General features: G+C 44.1%; 1 protein-coding gene and 1 long non-coding RNA gene across 3 annotated transcripts in view; one reads left to right on the top strand and one right to left on the bottom strand.

The window, feature by feature from the left end:
• Positions 1–12050, top strand: part of LOC117518492 — a 54297-nt gene extending 42247 nt beyond the window's left edge. The window contains exon 3 of the long non-coding RNA XR_004563001.1: positions 11991–12050. This is a non-coding gene — a long non-coding RNA (uncharacterized LOC117518492). The remainder of the gene's footprint in view (positions 1–11990) is intronic.
• Positions 1–16546, bottom strand: part of LOC117518490 (type I iodothyronine deiodinase-like) — a 40408-nt gene that overhangs the window by 13391 nt on the left and 10471 nt on the right. Inside the window, exons 3-4 of one of the 2 annotated variants that reach the window (XM_034179624.1) lie at positions 11984–12183; positions 3966–4195 (exon numbers count right to left, since the gene is read on the bottom strand). In XM_034179624.1, the coding sequence (XP_034035515.1) occupies positions 4025–4195; positions 11984–12183 (371 nt within the window). In that variant the 3' untranslated portion in view covers positions 3966–4024. Of the gene's footprint in view, positions 1–3965; positions 4196–11983; positions 12184–16546 lie in introns of those variants that run through there. The other variant, XM_034179625.1, reaches the window with a different exon arrangement.

The following is a 16546-nucleotide window of genomic DNA, read 5'->3' as shown; positions in this document are numbered from 1 at the left end:
CCCTTCCTGACGCAACTCCACATTACATGGAGGAATGTGGCAGGGGTGGGATTTGAGCCCGGAACCTTCTGACCTGAAACCAAGCGCATTAACCACTTGGCCACCACCCCTGCCTCAGTGATGTTAATTTAAATAACATGTCTGAAATAAGTTTGGTTAAAATTTGAACCATAAGTTAAAAATGTATGCCTCTGGATGACTTGGGTAATATTGGCTGCGCATCAGTATGGGGTTAAAAGAAATGTTTTGTTACCAGTTCTTTGTAGAGGATAGAGCATTTTTTTCTTGAAGCAGCTCTCCTTTACTTGCAGAGGATAGAACTACACATCTGTTCACCTTTGTTTATCGCGTTAACAGTCTAAAAATTATCAGACAAAAATTTATTGGAAGATAATTAGTCCAATAATGGTTTTCAAAGTTATCTGAAAAGATAATCCGAAAACGAAAACTTTATCTTCGATAATTATCGGTTATCAGAACTATGCCCACCACTGCCTATCCTATAAATGTGCCAATGGAGGTGGCAAGTTTATAGGATAGGCAGGAGGTGGAAGAGGAGTTAATGTAGGTGTGCCATCCACAACAGTTAAGCTGTGGATGGATAGTGGAGGTTGGAAAAGCGTGATACCCAAGTGGAGTGGTGACTCTTACTGTCACAGACTGAGCTGTGACGCTTATGCAGTCAATGGCGTGTAGGCAGCAATTAGCCGGCATTTAACAACTATGCTGCACTGACGCCGACTATGTTTCACTTTTCATCCATCTGTATGTATTGTTTTCATTTTCCTGGTTCATTATTCACCGTCATTAATCACCATTTGTCATAACTTTTACCTAGTATTGTGACTAAGAGTGCAGGGAAAGGCCTACCAGCATTTCTTATGTTGCAATGTGTTTATTTCCACTGCGTTTCAAAACGTGCATCTTATACCGTTACTCATTACCAAAGTTCATCTGTTTTAGTGATCTTTAAAACACTGGTAAAACATTTCTGTAACAGTTTAAGCTTACTCACCAAGGTTGCCGGCATGCAGGTGCTTCCTTGTTTGGGGAAAACCGACTGAATGTTCCATTCAGTGTAAATACAGGGGTTGGGCGGAGTAAACTATTTTAGACAGGGGCGTTTTATCTGGTGATGCTCATATTCCATTTTATTATGCTTAGAAGGGGTTTTTGGTTAAAGGAAATGTGTTGGGTGTTTATATATTTTGTTTGTATTTCTTTGGGTTGTTATTTTGTGCTTATGTTATTGTTATTTAGTTGATTGATTTATTTTGTGAATGGAGCTTACCTGTGGGAGGGGCTGTTACTCTGTAAAGGGCTCAGAGCCTCAGTTGTGAGGAGAGCGTCAGAGGGGAAGGTTGTGTCTCAGTGAACGTGTAAGTAGTGGCCCAGAGTCTTTGATAGATATAGTCTGGCACTCTTGCTCATTTGTTTCTTGATGCCCATCTTGGGATGCACTGTAAATATTTGCACTTTTAGAAAATAGGAAAAGAAAAATAAAAGAAACATTTTAGTTGGGAAAACTGTCTCTTGTCCACTCCGTCGCCGGTCATCCTGCTACATGTGGTGTCAGAAGCGTGGGTAGCGGAGTGAGATGGAGAGAAGACCAATTAAAACAGCTGACAAGATAGCTACCAGGAAGAAGGCTACTGAAGGCAAGGAAGATGGAGCAATAGGGGGCGCCACTGAGACAGGAGTGACCACTCCACAGCCTGCCACAACAGACATAGCCATCGATAGACTTGCCATGATGTTCCAGTCGTTTATGGAAGTGCAGCATGCCAGAGATGAGCGAATGGAGAGAGATGCATCAAAGCAAGCCCAGGAGGTCAAGGTCCTGATGCATCAGGTGACAGCTGCAGCTGGACTTGAAGTCAGGCCAAGCCACAACCCCACCACCATCCCTGGAGACTTCAACCCCTGAACCACCACCAGTGACCGCTGTGACCACCGAGGGGCGTCTACCAAAAATGGCCAAGCTGGAGGAGGCTGATAACATTGAGCACTACTTGACTACTTTCGAAAGGCTAGCCACAGCTTTTGGCTGGCGAAGAGCAACCTGGGCCGTGCACCTCATCCCGTTGCTGACTGGGAAGGCCTGCAGTGCTTTCGTTGCCATGAACCCAAATGACAACCGACTACGATCACTTGGAGGCAGTGTTGAAGAAATATGAAATCAATGCTGAGACGTATCGGCAGCAGTTCAGAGCCCTGGACACCAGTTCGACTGAGACGCCGCAGGAGCTGTATGTCCGACTGAAGGACCTGTTCTGTAAGTGGACTGGATATGAAGAGCAGCAAAGAGAACCTGATGGAGATGCTGGTGCAGTATCTACGTGTGCTATATCCAGATGTGAGGACCTGGGTCAGCGAGCGTAATCCGAAGACTGCAGCAGAAGCCGCAGTACTGGTGGAGAGCTATGTGGATGTGCACAGAGGTCCCCAAGGCTACCGCTACGCTGGAGTAGAGCACCCGGGGTAAGTCTGTTGGGTTTGGGAAGGGAGTTGGTTCTGGTATGGCTAATAGTCACAGCCTTAGTAGAGCCCCACCACCACCCCCCCACAGACCGTGCTAGATCCCAGAGCATTTCCTGTTATAATTGTGGCCAGGAAGGTCATAAGAGCCCTGCTTGCCCCCTGAGAAAGTCAAATTACAGCCACTTATGCTATGTTCCCCACCCCACCACTCCTTTAAATATCCTGGAGAGCAGAGATCCTGTTATCACCATCGAGCTAAATGGTAAATCTGTTAAAGCATTGATGGATACTGGATGTTCACAGACACTAGTGCAGGCTGACCTAATCCCCCTAGAGTTCCGCAACTGCAATGAAAAGCTGACCATCTCTTGTGTACATGGAGATAAAAGTGAGCATGACACAGCCGATGTGTATGTTAGAGTGCAGGGACAGACATACTTGCTAAGGGTAGGACTGGTGTCTAAGTTGCCATATCCTGTGTTGCTAGGCCAGGATCTTCCAGTGTTACTCGAGTTGGTGAATAGAACCGCTGTGTGGTGTTGTGACAAGAGCACAGGCTCGGGAGCAGCAAGCAGAGTTGACAGAGTTGCCATATTATGGCGAAGAGGTTCCTGTTGAGTCCACAATGAGTAGGCAGCAGAGGTGTGATAGGCGTAGACAGACTGATGAAGACACTTTGAATCAAAAAGACGTGCAGACAGAATATTGACCCCCTGAATTGACGGCTGTGAATTTTACTGGTAATCTGGCAGAGGAGCAGCATGCAGACCCCACACTGAAAGAGTTTTTAAGAAAGCTGAAGGTGTTGGTTATGTTCCTATGTTAGGTAAGGAGGGCTACACTGTGCAAAATGAGCTACTGTATAGACAGAGTGAGGATGGAATGCAATTGTTGATCCCAAAGTAGTACCGTAGGCAGGTGCTGGAATTGGGTCACACTATACCCTGGGCTGGACACTTGGCCTTCTTGGAAACATTACAGAGAGTAAGCAAACGTTTTTACTGGCCAATTTTGTTCTCTGATGTTAAAGAATTTTGTAAGTCTTGTCCTCAGTGTCAGCTGTCAGGAGGTAAAAACTTTGCCCGTGCCCCATTGATCCCCTTACCTGTTACTGACACGCCATTTGAGAGGATAGCTGTTGATGTGGTAGGCCCTCTTGAAAAGAGCAAGTCAGGGAATAGATTTAATCCTGGTAATGTGAGATTATGCCACAAGATACCCCAAAGCCTTTCCCCTGAGAGATGTTACAGCTAAGCGAGTTGCAACAGCCATGCTGCAGCTCTTCTCTAGAGTAGGGATACCCCGTGAAGTGCTTACCGATCAGGGCCCCAACTTTATGAGTAAAACCCTCAGGCAGGTTTATGATATCTTAGGCATTAGGCATATCAGAACCACTCCTTACCACCCACAGACCGACGGACTTGTTGAACGGTTCAACCAGACCCTTCTCAACATGCTTCGGAAGCTTGTGGAAGACTCTGGCAAGGACTGGGACCAGTGGCTACCATACTTGCCCTTTGCCTACAGAGAAGTCCCCCAGGCGTCAACAGGATTTTCCCCCTTCGAGCTTCTGTATGCACACCAGGTTCGAGGGCCCCTTGATGTGCTGAAAGAGACTTGGGAGGGCGAGATGTCTGCTGGCACAAACATCATCTTGTATGTGCTGAAGATGAGGGAGAAACTTGCTGCTGCATCTGCCCTGGCACAGGAGAACCTGCAGAAGGCGCAAGAGAGATAAAAGGCATGGTACGATCATTCTGCCAGAACACGCTGCTTCCAGGCTGGTGACAAGGTCCTGTTGCTGCTGCCCAGCTCTGAGAACAAACTGCTGGCATAGTGGCAGGGGCCGTACACTGTTACCAGGCAGATGGGACCGGTGACGTACGAGATTCACATGCCAGACCATCGTAAGAAGCACCAAGTCTACCACGTGAACATGCTGAAGAAGTGGACTGAGCGTCAAGAGCAACAGCCAGAGGTGTCTGCCCTGTTCATCCGTGCTATTGAGGAAGAGGAGGAGCACAGCGAGCAGTACCTACCGTGCTGGGGTGAAGGCTCTACACTGGACTTGAGCCACTTGTCCAATGACCGTCAGCAGGAGTTGACCGCCATCTTACCCGCGGGTCTCTTCGTGCAGAGGCCAGGACGGACGGAGATGGTGGTGCACCGCATAACCCTGAAAGAGCAGCAGCCGGTGAGACAGCCATGCTACCGGGTTCCAGCTAGCCTGCTGCCCGTGCTGAAGGATGAGTTGGACATGATGCTGGAGCTGGGGGTGATTGAGCCATCCTCCAGTGAGTGGAGCAGCCCCATCATCTTTGTCCCCAAGAAGGACGGTAACCTGAGGTTCTGCTTGGACTGTAGGAAGGTCAACGCCCAGTCCGAGTTCGACCCTTACCCCATGCCGAGGGTTGATGAGGTCGAGCGCCTCGGCAAAGCCAAGTACTTGACCACCATTGACCTTTGCAAAGGGTATTGGCAAGTGCCGTTGGCTGAGGACAGCAAGAAGCTGACAGCCTTCAGGACACCTTTTGGCCACTACCAATTCACGGTGCTCCCTTTTGGATTGCATGGAGCACCTGCAACGTTCCAGAGATTGATGGACAGGCTCCTCAGAGGGACTAAGGGCTTTGCCGCCGCCTACCTGGATGACATTTGCATCTACAGCTCCACGTGGGAGGAGCATTTGCAACATCTGCAATTGGTCCTCTCCTTGGTGAAGGAGGCGGGCCTGACCAGCCATCCTGGAAAGTGCATGCTGGCCAGGGAGGAGACAGCGTACCTTGGCTACATGTTGGGCCAGGGTGTCATTCGGCCTCAAGTTGGGAAAGTTGAGGCCATCAAGGTCGCTGAGTGCCCCACCACCAAGAAACAGGTGCTCTCTTTCCTGGGCTTGGTTGGGTGGTATAGACGCTTTATACCCAACTTTTCAGAGAGAGTGGTCCCACTGACTGAGCTCACATATAATAGTCAGCCTAACAAGGTGGCGTGGACTGAAGAGTGTGAGGCAGCATTTCAGGGCTTGAAGGACTCCTTGTGTAGGGACCCTGTGCTGCTCATCCCAGACTTCAAGACTTTCAATGTCCAAACTGATGCCTCAGAGCGAGGCCTTGGTGCGGTGTTGCTGCAAGAGGAAGATGGACATTTGCGACCTGTGGCTTACATCAGCCGCAAACTGCTGCTGCGGGAGTGTAACTACTCCACAGTCGAGAAAGAATGTCTCACTATTAAGTGGACTCTTAATTATTTGTTGGGGAGGAAATTTATTTTAGAGACTGACCATAGGGCGTTGTCTTGGTTAGGACGCATGAAGGATACTAACTCAAGGATCACTAGGTGGTTCCTTGCTGTACAACCATTTGACTTTGAAGTGCTGTACAGGTCTGGGAAGCTGAATCCTAGACTTCCTTTCTAGGATGCCACAGGGCATCTTCAGAAGGGGGGGGAAATGTAATAGTTCTGTAACAGTTTAAGCTTACTCACCAAGGTTGCCGGCATGCAGGTGCTTCCTTGTTTGGGGCAAACCGAGTGAATGTTCCATTCAGTGTAAATACAGGGGTTGGGCGGAGTAAACTATTTTAGACAGGAGTGTTTTATCTGGTGATGTTCATATTCCATTTTATTATGCTTAGAAGGGGTTTTTTGTTAAAGGAAATGGTGTTGGGTGTTTATATATTTTGTTTGTATTTCTTTGGGTTGTTATTTTGTGCTTGAGTTATTGTTTAGTTGATTGATTTATTTTGTGAATGGAGCTTACCTGTGGGAGGGGCTGTTACTCTGTAAAGGGCTCAGAGCCTCAGTTGTGAGGAGAGCATCAGAGGGGAAGGTTGTGTCTCAGTGAACATGTATGTAAGTAGTGGCCCAGAGTCTTTGATATAGTCTGGCACTCTTGCTCATTTGTTTCTTGATGCCTATCTTGGGATGCACCGTAAATATTTGCACTTTTAGAAAATATGAAAAGAAAAATAAAAGAAACGTTTTTAGTTGGGAAAACTTGTCCACTCCGTCGCCGGTCATCCTGCTACACTTACATTTACTTTCACTGCAAACAGTATGAAAGTAAAAGACAAATACTGTATTTTGTGTGGTCAACTTCATTTTATCCTGTATTTATAGCCTGAAACTTTCTAATGTTGCCATTCCTTCTCACAACATTTAAGCATTGACTATACCATGCAATGAAGTGTTTCGGGGGTTATTTTATCTCATTCTTCCTGTACACACTAATGGGTGTGGTTTGCAGGCCATTTCTCTTTCATCCCATTACTTGTGAGAAGGAGTGGATTGATTACCTGCACAGACCAAATGAGTATGACTGATTAGGTGCACCTGTTCACTCTGAGAGGTGTAGGGTTTTTGTTGGGATTGATTTTTTGTTGGGATTGATTTCTTTAAGGTGTGCAAGTCGAGTGTTTGCAGAGGAGATTAGGAAACTGTGCACCTCACACTGTGCCTGAGGAGGCCAGAGAGAAATGGAACCTGCAGGATTGAGCCAAACAGCTACTGGAGAACAGAGCATGACGTTGGAACACTGCAGAAGCCAGTACGAAGGGAGAGGCGGCTGCAATCGGCAGTGTCAAAAAGGTTTTGCAGCAGCATGGTGCAGGAAGTTCCTGACAGGGAGGGAGACACGAGAGGAGGCGTGGTGGGAACAAGTTTCAGCTCTTCCTTGAACCAAGTACCTCTTGTGAGCTCTTTATGATGACAGAAGCCAATTGCTGATTTTCTTAATTCTTCATAGGAAAGACCGCTGTTTGGATCAGTTATATGCCAGGGTCTAATTGATATTTATGTGAACATGTGACTTTTCTGGGGCTGATTTTAATGCCCTGCGTGCCGCGAGGCAGGACATATAGCATCCAGGTTGTCCGTCCTTCCGTCAGTTTGTCTGTCTGGCCGCAATTCGTTCGCCAGAACGTAGCTCAGGCACCTATTACTCACAGAAACTTCATATTTGGTGGGTACATGCCTTGGAAGAGTACTTCACATGGGTTCGAAGGCCAGTGACCTTGACCTACTTTTCAAGGTCAAGTGTCAAATCCTTCGCCACAGTGTAGCTTCGTACCTATTGCTCGCATAAACATACTTGGTGGGTACATGCCTTGGAGGATTACTTGCATGGGTGAAGGACGGTGACCTTGACCTCCGTTTCAAGGTCACCAGTGGTTGCATTTGTTTTGAAGGCTGGTGACCGTGACTGACTTTTTATGGTCACTGTTTGTCACATCCTCTAAATAAATATGCCAATCTCCAATTTTTTCATTGTATATCCCAGTTTACATCAAACACATAAGACTTCAAATACCCACCCCATACAAGTACATATTACTGCACTTTGCATGGAAAACACTGCATGTGCGGCATTTTGTGATGAATGTCTAGTTCTTTTGTTTAATTTGAATTTTCATTAACTGACATACTGCATCTTGGAAATACCAGACCTGTACCCTTATGTAACGTATACAACCCCTGGCAAAAATTATGGAATCACCGGCCTCTGAGGATGTTCATTCAGTTGTTTAATTTTGTAGAAAAAAAAAGCAGATCACAGACATGACAAAACTAAAGTCATTTCAAATGGTAACTTTCTGGCTTTAAGAAACACTAAGAAATCAGGAAAAAAAAAAAATTGTGGCAGTCAGTAACAGTTACGTTTTTAGACCAAGCAGAGGGAAGAAAATATGGAATCACTCAATTGAGGAAAAAATTATGGAATCATGAAAAACAAAACGCTCCAACACATCACTAGTATTTTGTTGCACCACCTCTGGCTTTTAGAACAGCTTGCAGTCTGAGGCATGGACTTAATGAGTGACAAACAGTACTCTTCAATCTGGCTCCAACTTTCTCCGATTGCTGTTGCCAGATCAGCTTTGCAGGCTGGAGCCTTGTCATGGACCATTTTCTTCAACTTCCAAAGATTTTCAATTGACTTAAGATCCGGACTATTTGCAGGCCATGACATTGACCCTATGTGTCTTTCTGCAAGGAATGTTTTCACAGTTTTTGCTCTATGGCAAGATGCATTATCATCTTGAAAAATGATATCATCCCAAAACATCCTCTCAATTGATGGGATAAGTGTCCAAAATATCAACGTAAACTTGTGCATTTATTGATGTAATGACAGCCATCTCCCCAGTGCCTTTACCTGACATGCAGCCCCATATCATCAATGACTGTGGAAATGTACATGTTCTCTTCAGGCAGTCATCTTTATAAATCTCATTGGAACAGCACCAAACAAAAGTTCCAGCATCATCACCTTGCCCAATGCAGATTCGAGATTCATCACTGAATATGACTTTCATCCAGTCATCCACAGTCCATGATTGCTTTTCCTTAGCCCATTGTAACCTTGTTTTTTTCTGTTTAGGTGTTAATGATGGCTTTTGTTTAGCTTTTCTGTATGTAAATCCCATTTCCTTTAGGCGGTTTCTTACAGTTCGGTCACAGACATTGACTCCAGTTTCCTCCCATTTGTTTCGTTGTGCATTTTCGATTTTTGAGACATATTGCTTTAAGTTTTCTGTCTTGACGCTTTGACGTCTTCCTTGGTGTACCAGTATGTTTGCCTTTAACAACCTTCCAATGTTTGTATTTGGTCCAGAGTTTAGACACAGCTGACTGAACAACCAACATCTTTTGCAACATTGTGTGATGATTTACCCTCTTAAGAGTTTGATAATCCTCTCCTTTGTTTCAACTGACATCTCTCGTGTTGGAGCCATGATTCATGTCAGTCCACTTGGTGCAACAGCTCTCCAAGGTGTGATCACTCCTTTTTAGATGCAGACTAACGAGCAGATCTGATTTGATGCAGGTGTTAGTTTTGGGGATGAAAATTTACAGGGTGATTCCATAATTTATTCCTCAGAATTGATCGAGTCCCCCTCTGCTTGGTCTAAAAAAGTAACTGTTACTGACTGCCACAATTTTTTTTTCCTGATTTCTTATAGTGTTTATTAAAGCCAGAAAGTTGCCATTTGAAATGACTTTAGTTTTGTGTCATGTCTGTGATCTGCTTTTTTTCTACAAAATTAAACAACTGAATGAACATCCTCCGAGGCCGGTGATTCCATAACTATTGCCAGGGGTTGTAGATGCACAAATCACTTTTTCCACACCCTTTTTTGTTTTTGGGTTTTACAACAGATCAGGAAACTGAAACGGTAATTAATGGATAGACAAAATGTGGGTGAGGCAGTTCTACAAATTAGTTATGCCAACTTGAAACACTGGTACAAAGCATTTCAATACCTGTTTGAAACACTGTTGCAGAGACTGTATTGAAAGGAAGACTTCACAAGCTGTGCTAAATGAGTCTCAACACAACTGATTCAAAAACAAATCCTTTGAAATATTCCAGTTAATTTGGTATTGGAGAAAAAACAAAAATGAATGAACTAGGATTGCATTCTTTGAATTTCATATTTTAAAAGCTGCATTCAGCACATGGCTTTATGTGCAGTGGCACATTATTTATAACATGAATAAAGTTGGAGATATTAACCAAGTTACATGAAAATGCAGTTACCTTTCTGTAAATAAGTAAATAAAAATTTAAATCCAACTCTGCACCAAGATCCAAACAATCTTGGAGAACCACACCACAAGAGAACCCCCCCCCCCCCCCCCCCCAACCCTTTTCTCCATACAAGTCTGTCCATTTTCTAAAACAAATAAAAATCACATCCTCCTCCTTTGGGATTAGGCACTTGGAAAAAACCCCCACAAAATAATAATAATACTAATAAAAAAATTACAATAAATTATTAGTTTCCATAAACTTATTGAAATAGGGTCACGTGCATTACTATCACCGCAGAACCAGTTCTGCCTTCATGCCAGGGACTCCAGTGTTGTGTGCTTCTTTAAGTGCTTCATGTCACGCAGTTGTGTGAGGACAGAAGTGCAGATAATATACATCCACATCACTTTGTCCCTCCTACTCATGACTGAGTGAGAATGAATGCAGGTCAAGTCAGGGATTGTTCACTGCAAACTACATACTGACCTTTCGTCTTTCTGGAACTCATCACTTGGGCTGATACAAAATAAACAGGAATCTCTTCTTGTTTCAGTGCTGCCAGGGGCGGTCCTGGAGGCGGGCCAACCGGGCAGCCGCCCGGGGCGGCATTGCAGGGGGTGGGCGGCACAGCCGTGCAGGGAAAAAAAAAAAAAAAAAAAAAAAAGGTAAATAAGGGGGGGAGTTGTGGTTACGTTACGGCAGAGCGGTGCCCCCCCGTCCCATGGTGGCTTTCTTCTCATTCCCGCAGCTTCACAGTGCTTTAAACAGTGTGGACAATGTTCAATAGCGAAGCAAAGACTGCAGTGAAACGAGACGAGCTGCCCATCGGACGCTCAGCATCTCTGGGGGGGTCTATGGGGCAGTGGGCTGGCCTCGGCTGGCCCGGACGCTCAGCTTCTGCATGATGATTGGATGATCTGTCTGAGGCTGAATCCCTTTTTGATTGACAGCGAAATGAGCGAATCAGCGATCTTTTGGTGTAAACATCCGTGGGAGCATTTTTAAATTTTCATTCTGTTCCGAGTTGAACCGGAGACTTTTCTAATCCTCTTAGCGGCATTTTCCTTGTTAAAAACGACTAGCGACAAATCGAGCTTCTATTTCTGGTGTTTTTTTTGGTAGCTGCTTGTGTTTGGAGACTGACTTCTATCACTGACTTCTATCGCAGTTTCTGTCCCGACCGAGCAGCGGGTGCTGCGGAGCTCCTCCACCGTCACAAAGCACTTACAGGCGGACACACTTCACACTAGCCTTGCGCCAGTCCCAGCTAGCGAGCTAGCAAGCTGCACATAATGGCAGACAATCTGAATGTTGTGGACTGGATTTTGGCGAAGCCATTTGATAGTCTTCCTTACGAAGAAGCCATGGCTGCTGTCATGGCTTCAGCTCTCAATGGTTTGCAGGCCAAAGTTAAAGCAATAGCCCCCAGTGCAATGTTTGTGTATTGCTATGCACACAGACTGAATCTGGTTCTGTCTCAGGGGGCTAAACACTTATCTGAGTGCAGAATATTTTTTGCATCACTCTCTGGGTTTGCCACATTTTTCTCAAAATCCACAAAGAGGATGTCTTTTCTTGAGTCTGCAGGCTGCTCAAGGTTGCCCAGAAATGCTCCTACTCGATGGAATTTCACATCACGGATAGTGATCACTGTGGCAAACAATTATGAAGCCTCCTGCAAACTTTTGAGATGATCATTGCAGATAAGACCATGGATGATGACACATTAGACTGTGCCAATTTCTTTGTGTTTGTTATTGCAGTAGTCATTAAAACCGGAAATTTGTTCTTGAAAATAGCTGTTGTGAGTTAATTTGTGGGATTGTGGGTGTTCTGGACGAAGTTAGTGTTTGCATGGGTGGTGGGGCGGAGGTGGTGGCCATGTTAGTGTGCGCGGGGGGGGCATGCAGGGGGTTTCGCCCGAGGAGTAAATCACTCTAGGACCGCCACTGAGTGCCACCCAGAACTCACCTTAAAGACAACTTTCCCAGCCTGCAGCACGTAAAGCCTCTCCGGCAGAGCGCCGTACTGTGCGGCAGTGATGTCACTCATTTCATCCACCACTACCGGACACAGGGGGTTCTTCTGGATCAGGAGCTGTGCTGCAGACCGACGGTCCTCCAGGCTCTGGTGCTGTTTGATGTCAAAGTTCTTGTTAAAGGCCCATCCATCTAAGACAGAGACAATGTCTGATTTTACTATAAATTACTCAAAGCACAAGACATAGTTAAAGACCAACTCATAAATGCAGTTTCCAGTGTTTTGACAGTGAGAGAATGTTTTTTTATGTCAGTGGATCTTTACTGCCCAGTGTACACATCAATAGAAGTTGGAGTGCATTGAATAAGTACTGACAAGTTCATTCCAAGCTACATTCAACTTCAAAACCATACACAGATACAGCGACAGAGTCCAAAGCATTTGAATTATTCCATACATTTAACAGTGCAAATACAGACATAACCGAATTAGTCAGAGTGATTAGACTTGCAAAATTTCTGTCAGTAACACTAAAAACTACTACATATTTAGATTTGAAATTTTGAATTCTGATGGATACAAGTGGGGTAAAGTGAACCTCCTGTTTTGGGTCAGGCCGGCCTTGTTTAAGATTATTTGCAGTGATTCTTTTTATATTAGTTTAAATACCAATGTTGGTACAGTAGGATGTCTGGCTTTTTTTTTTTTTTTTTTTTTTTTAAATGTGATTTAATGAAGCCTCGCTGTCGGCAGCCAATAAAGTCATTGTTGCCTGTTGATTAATGAGTCCATTTTAATTAAACTTTGTCAACAAAAATGACAATAGGGAAAAATGTTCTCTTACAGAACCAAGAATCATACCTTCACATGATGTTTGCCTGAGGATTTGTAAAAAACCCAAACATCTTCAATTTAAAAAAAAAAAACAACTGAGACACGCAGGTTTGAGGACAAAGAATTACTGCATTTTTACTTGACAAGGCTTCAGCAATTATTAGATTATAATTCTTGGAAGGGCTGAAGATTTCAAATAACAGCTATTATTCCAGCACTTACGTGCAGCGGGCCAAATACCACACAAGCTACTTAGCAACCTTAACACCTGACCTGAACTTTAACCTATTGGCGTTTTACAGACACTTTCCTCCAGAGCTACATACAAGTTTCAGAGTGAAACTCAGATTTTCAACACGCATAGGAGTAACCAGGAGTTGTTCTAACACTTCAATTGGAAGACAACTGCTTGATTCACAGGGCTATAACTGACACAGCTGAATGGCTACCAGAACTGTTTGTACACTGCACAAAACACCTTTCAACCGCTTAAACAACAACAACAACAAAAACACCTGGTTATTTGAGCAAAAATATGAAAGACGACAAAATAGGAAGTGTCAAGCACTGCAGCATCCATTAAGGGTCAACTGTGGCGCCAGTTTATGGATTATCCATACATGGTGCGTTCAAATGCTGTAGACAGGTACTTGGAGAAATAAAAGCAAATCATAGGCTGAATTTTTAAACCACAGAATGAGATTGGAATGTGTTGAGCCAGTGTCTCATTGTTGTAGTTACAAAGCAAAGACAGAAGCAACACAAGTAATTTAAATTTAATTTATTTAGCACCAAATCACAAAGTTGCCTCAAGGCGCTTCTAGCGTTGGGTACTGGGAAGCAGTTCTTTTCAGGTATTGTTAAGAAATTATTCGATCCACTGACATCAATAGCCTTTTTGCTTAACAATTCCCTTATCGGTCCTTCAGAGCTGCCATTGTTTGAGGGTAAATGGGAAAATGATCATTTCTCTATGTTGATTGCAGACCCAGGCTCTGTACTCAACCGCTTCTGCAGCACAACTCTGAATTGAAGCTTGAACCAATGAAGCAGTGCTTCGATCCGGTGCTTTGTTGGTTCTTTGATTTGCTGCTCTTCAGAAGCGGCAAGTCAGCTTCTTAACTCCTCTCAAACCCATTAAAATATCGTGAGTCACTTTTGTGTTGATTCAAGAAACAAGAATCATCCTCCGTTCCATTTGCACAGCTCCAAACGCTGCACCGCTCTCTGCTGAGTCGAGTTAGAGTCCGGTTGGAATTAATAACTTCAAAGCGAATCGCCACTTTAAATAAAATGACCTTTTTTCAAACCTTGTAATACAGACAAACTACAATCGACAAACATTTTTTCCTCCCAAAAAGACGTACTACATTCTTTATGAATTACATCCTGACGTGCAGCACAGCCAGCTTCAAGAGTTTAGCTCAGATGTATGGAAAGTCATTCATGCCAATAATGTCTGAAAGGAAATATTTTTGACAAAAACTACGGATTTTGTTTATTTCCATTTATGTCCAGAGATCAAGGATCCACTACATAGAGTTTATGTCCAGAGTTTAAGGATCCAGTGACCAATTTCATATTTATTTACTTAAAATAAATAATCAAAATGTTGTTGACATAGAAAACCTGTAAAGCCTACTTCTACAACCCCTGGCAAAAATTATGGAATCACCGGCCCTCAGAGGATGTTCATTCAGTTGTTTAATTTTGTAGAAAAAAAGCAGATCACGGACATGACACAAAACTAAAGTCATTTCAAATGGCAACTTTCTGGCTTTAAGAAACACTAAGAAATCAAGAAAAAAAAGATTGTGGCAGTCAGTAACGGTTACTTTTTTAGACCAAGCAGAGGAAAAAAATATGGAATCACTCAATTCTGAGGAAAAAATTACGGAATCACCCTGTAAATTTTCATCCCCCAAATTAACACCTGCACCAAATCAGATCTGCTCATTGACACTGACCCTATGCCATGACACTGACCCTATGTGTCTTTTTGCAAGGAATGTTTTTGCAGTTTTTGCTCTATGGCAAGATGCATCATCTTGCCAAGATGCATTGGCTCTTGCTTGCCTCTACTGGTGGTTGGCTCTCACTGCGGTATTGTATCACTTCCTGTTCCGGAGCACCGCCGTGTTTTTCTGTATCTGTTAGCTGTTTAATCTGCGCAGTTAGATTGATCTAGTTATCTAGATTACGATTTGTTTCCCAGTGTAATCTTTACGTGCCTTAAGTAAAGCACTCCTTCTGCTGAATCACCTCTAAATTATTTACACATTATTCACTTTGCGTGTTTTTAGGAATCCGCTAGGTTAGCGTAGCTACTAGCTCTTAGCCGATTTAGCATGGCGGCTTCTCCTGTCTCTCCCGCACTTTTCTGCTCTGGGTGTGAAATGTTTAGTTATTCCTCGGCCTCCTTTAGCAGTAACGGTACTTGTAATAAGTGTAGCTTATTCGTAGCTTTGGAGGCCAGGCTGGGCGAATTGGAGACTCGGCTCCGCACCGTGGAAAATTCTACAGCTAGCCAGGCCCCTGTAGTCGGTGCGGACCAAGGTAGCTTAGCCGCCGTTAGTTCCCCCCTTGCAGATCCCGAGCAGCCGGGAAAGCAGGCTGACTGGGTGACTGTGAGGAGGAAGCGTAGCCCTAAACAGAAGCCCCGTGTACACCGCCAACCCGTTCACATCTCTAACCGTTTTTCCCCACTCGACGACACACCCGCCGAGGATCAAACTCTGGTTATTGGCGACTCTGTTTTGAGAAATGTGAAGTTAGCGACACCAGCAACCATAGTCAATTGTCTTCCGGGGGCCAGAGCAGGCGACATTGAAGGAAATTTGAAACTGCTGGCTAAGGCTAAGCGTAAATTTGGTAAGATTGTAATTCACGTCGGCAGTAATGACACCCGGTTACGCCAAACGGAGGTCACTAAAATTAACATTAAATCGGTGTGTAACTTTGCAAAAACAATGTCGGACTCTGTAGTTTTCTCTGGGCCCCTCCCCAATCAGACCGGGAGTGACATGTTTAGCCGCATGTTCTCCTTGAATTGCTGATCATTTCTTAATAACATTTACTCTGATGGACTACCCAGCAGTGGGGAATAAGTTTCATTACACTAGAAGTCTTTCAGAAAGCGCTGTAACTAGGTTTAAGGATATGATTCCTTCTTTATGTTCTCTAATGCCATATACCAACACAGTGCAGAGTAGCTACCTAAACTCTGTAAGGGAGATAGAGTATCTCGTCAATAGTTTTACATCCTCATTGAAGACAACTTTGGATGCTGTAGCTCCTCTGAAAAAGAGAGCTTTAAATCAGAAGTGTCTGACTCCGTGGTATAACTCACAAACTCGTAGCTTAAAGCCGATAACCCGTAAGTTGGAGAGGAAATGGCGTCTCACTAATTTAGAAGATCTTCACTTAGCCTGGAAAAAGAGTCTGTTGCTCTATAAAAAAGCCCTCCGTAAAGCTAGGACATCTTTCTACTCATCACTAATTGAAGAAAATAAGAACAACCCCAGGTTTCTTTTCAGCACTGTAGCCAGGCTGACAAAGAGTCAGAGCTCTACTGAGCTGAGTATTCCATTAACTTTAACTAGTAATGACTTCATGACTTTCTTTGCTAACAAAATTTTAACTATTAGAGAAAAAATTACTCATAACCATCCCAAAGACGTATCGTTATCTTTGGCTGCTTTCAGTGATGCCGGTATTTGG

The sequence above is a fragment of the Thalassophryne amazonica genome, chromosome 10 (genome assembly GCF_902500255.1).
Source record: "Thalassophryne amazonica chromosome 10, fThaAma1.1, whole genome shotgun sequence".
NCBI classification, from domain to species: domain Eukaryota; kingdom Metazoa; phylum Chordata; class Actinopteri; order Batrachoidiformes; family Batrachoididae; genus Thalassophryne; species Thalassophryne amazonica.
Note: the sequence above shows the minus strand (reverse complement) of the source record. Positions and strands in the feature narration are given on the sequence as shown.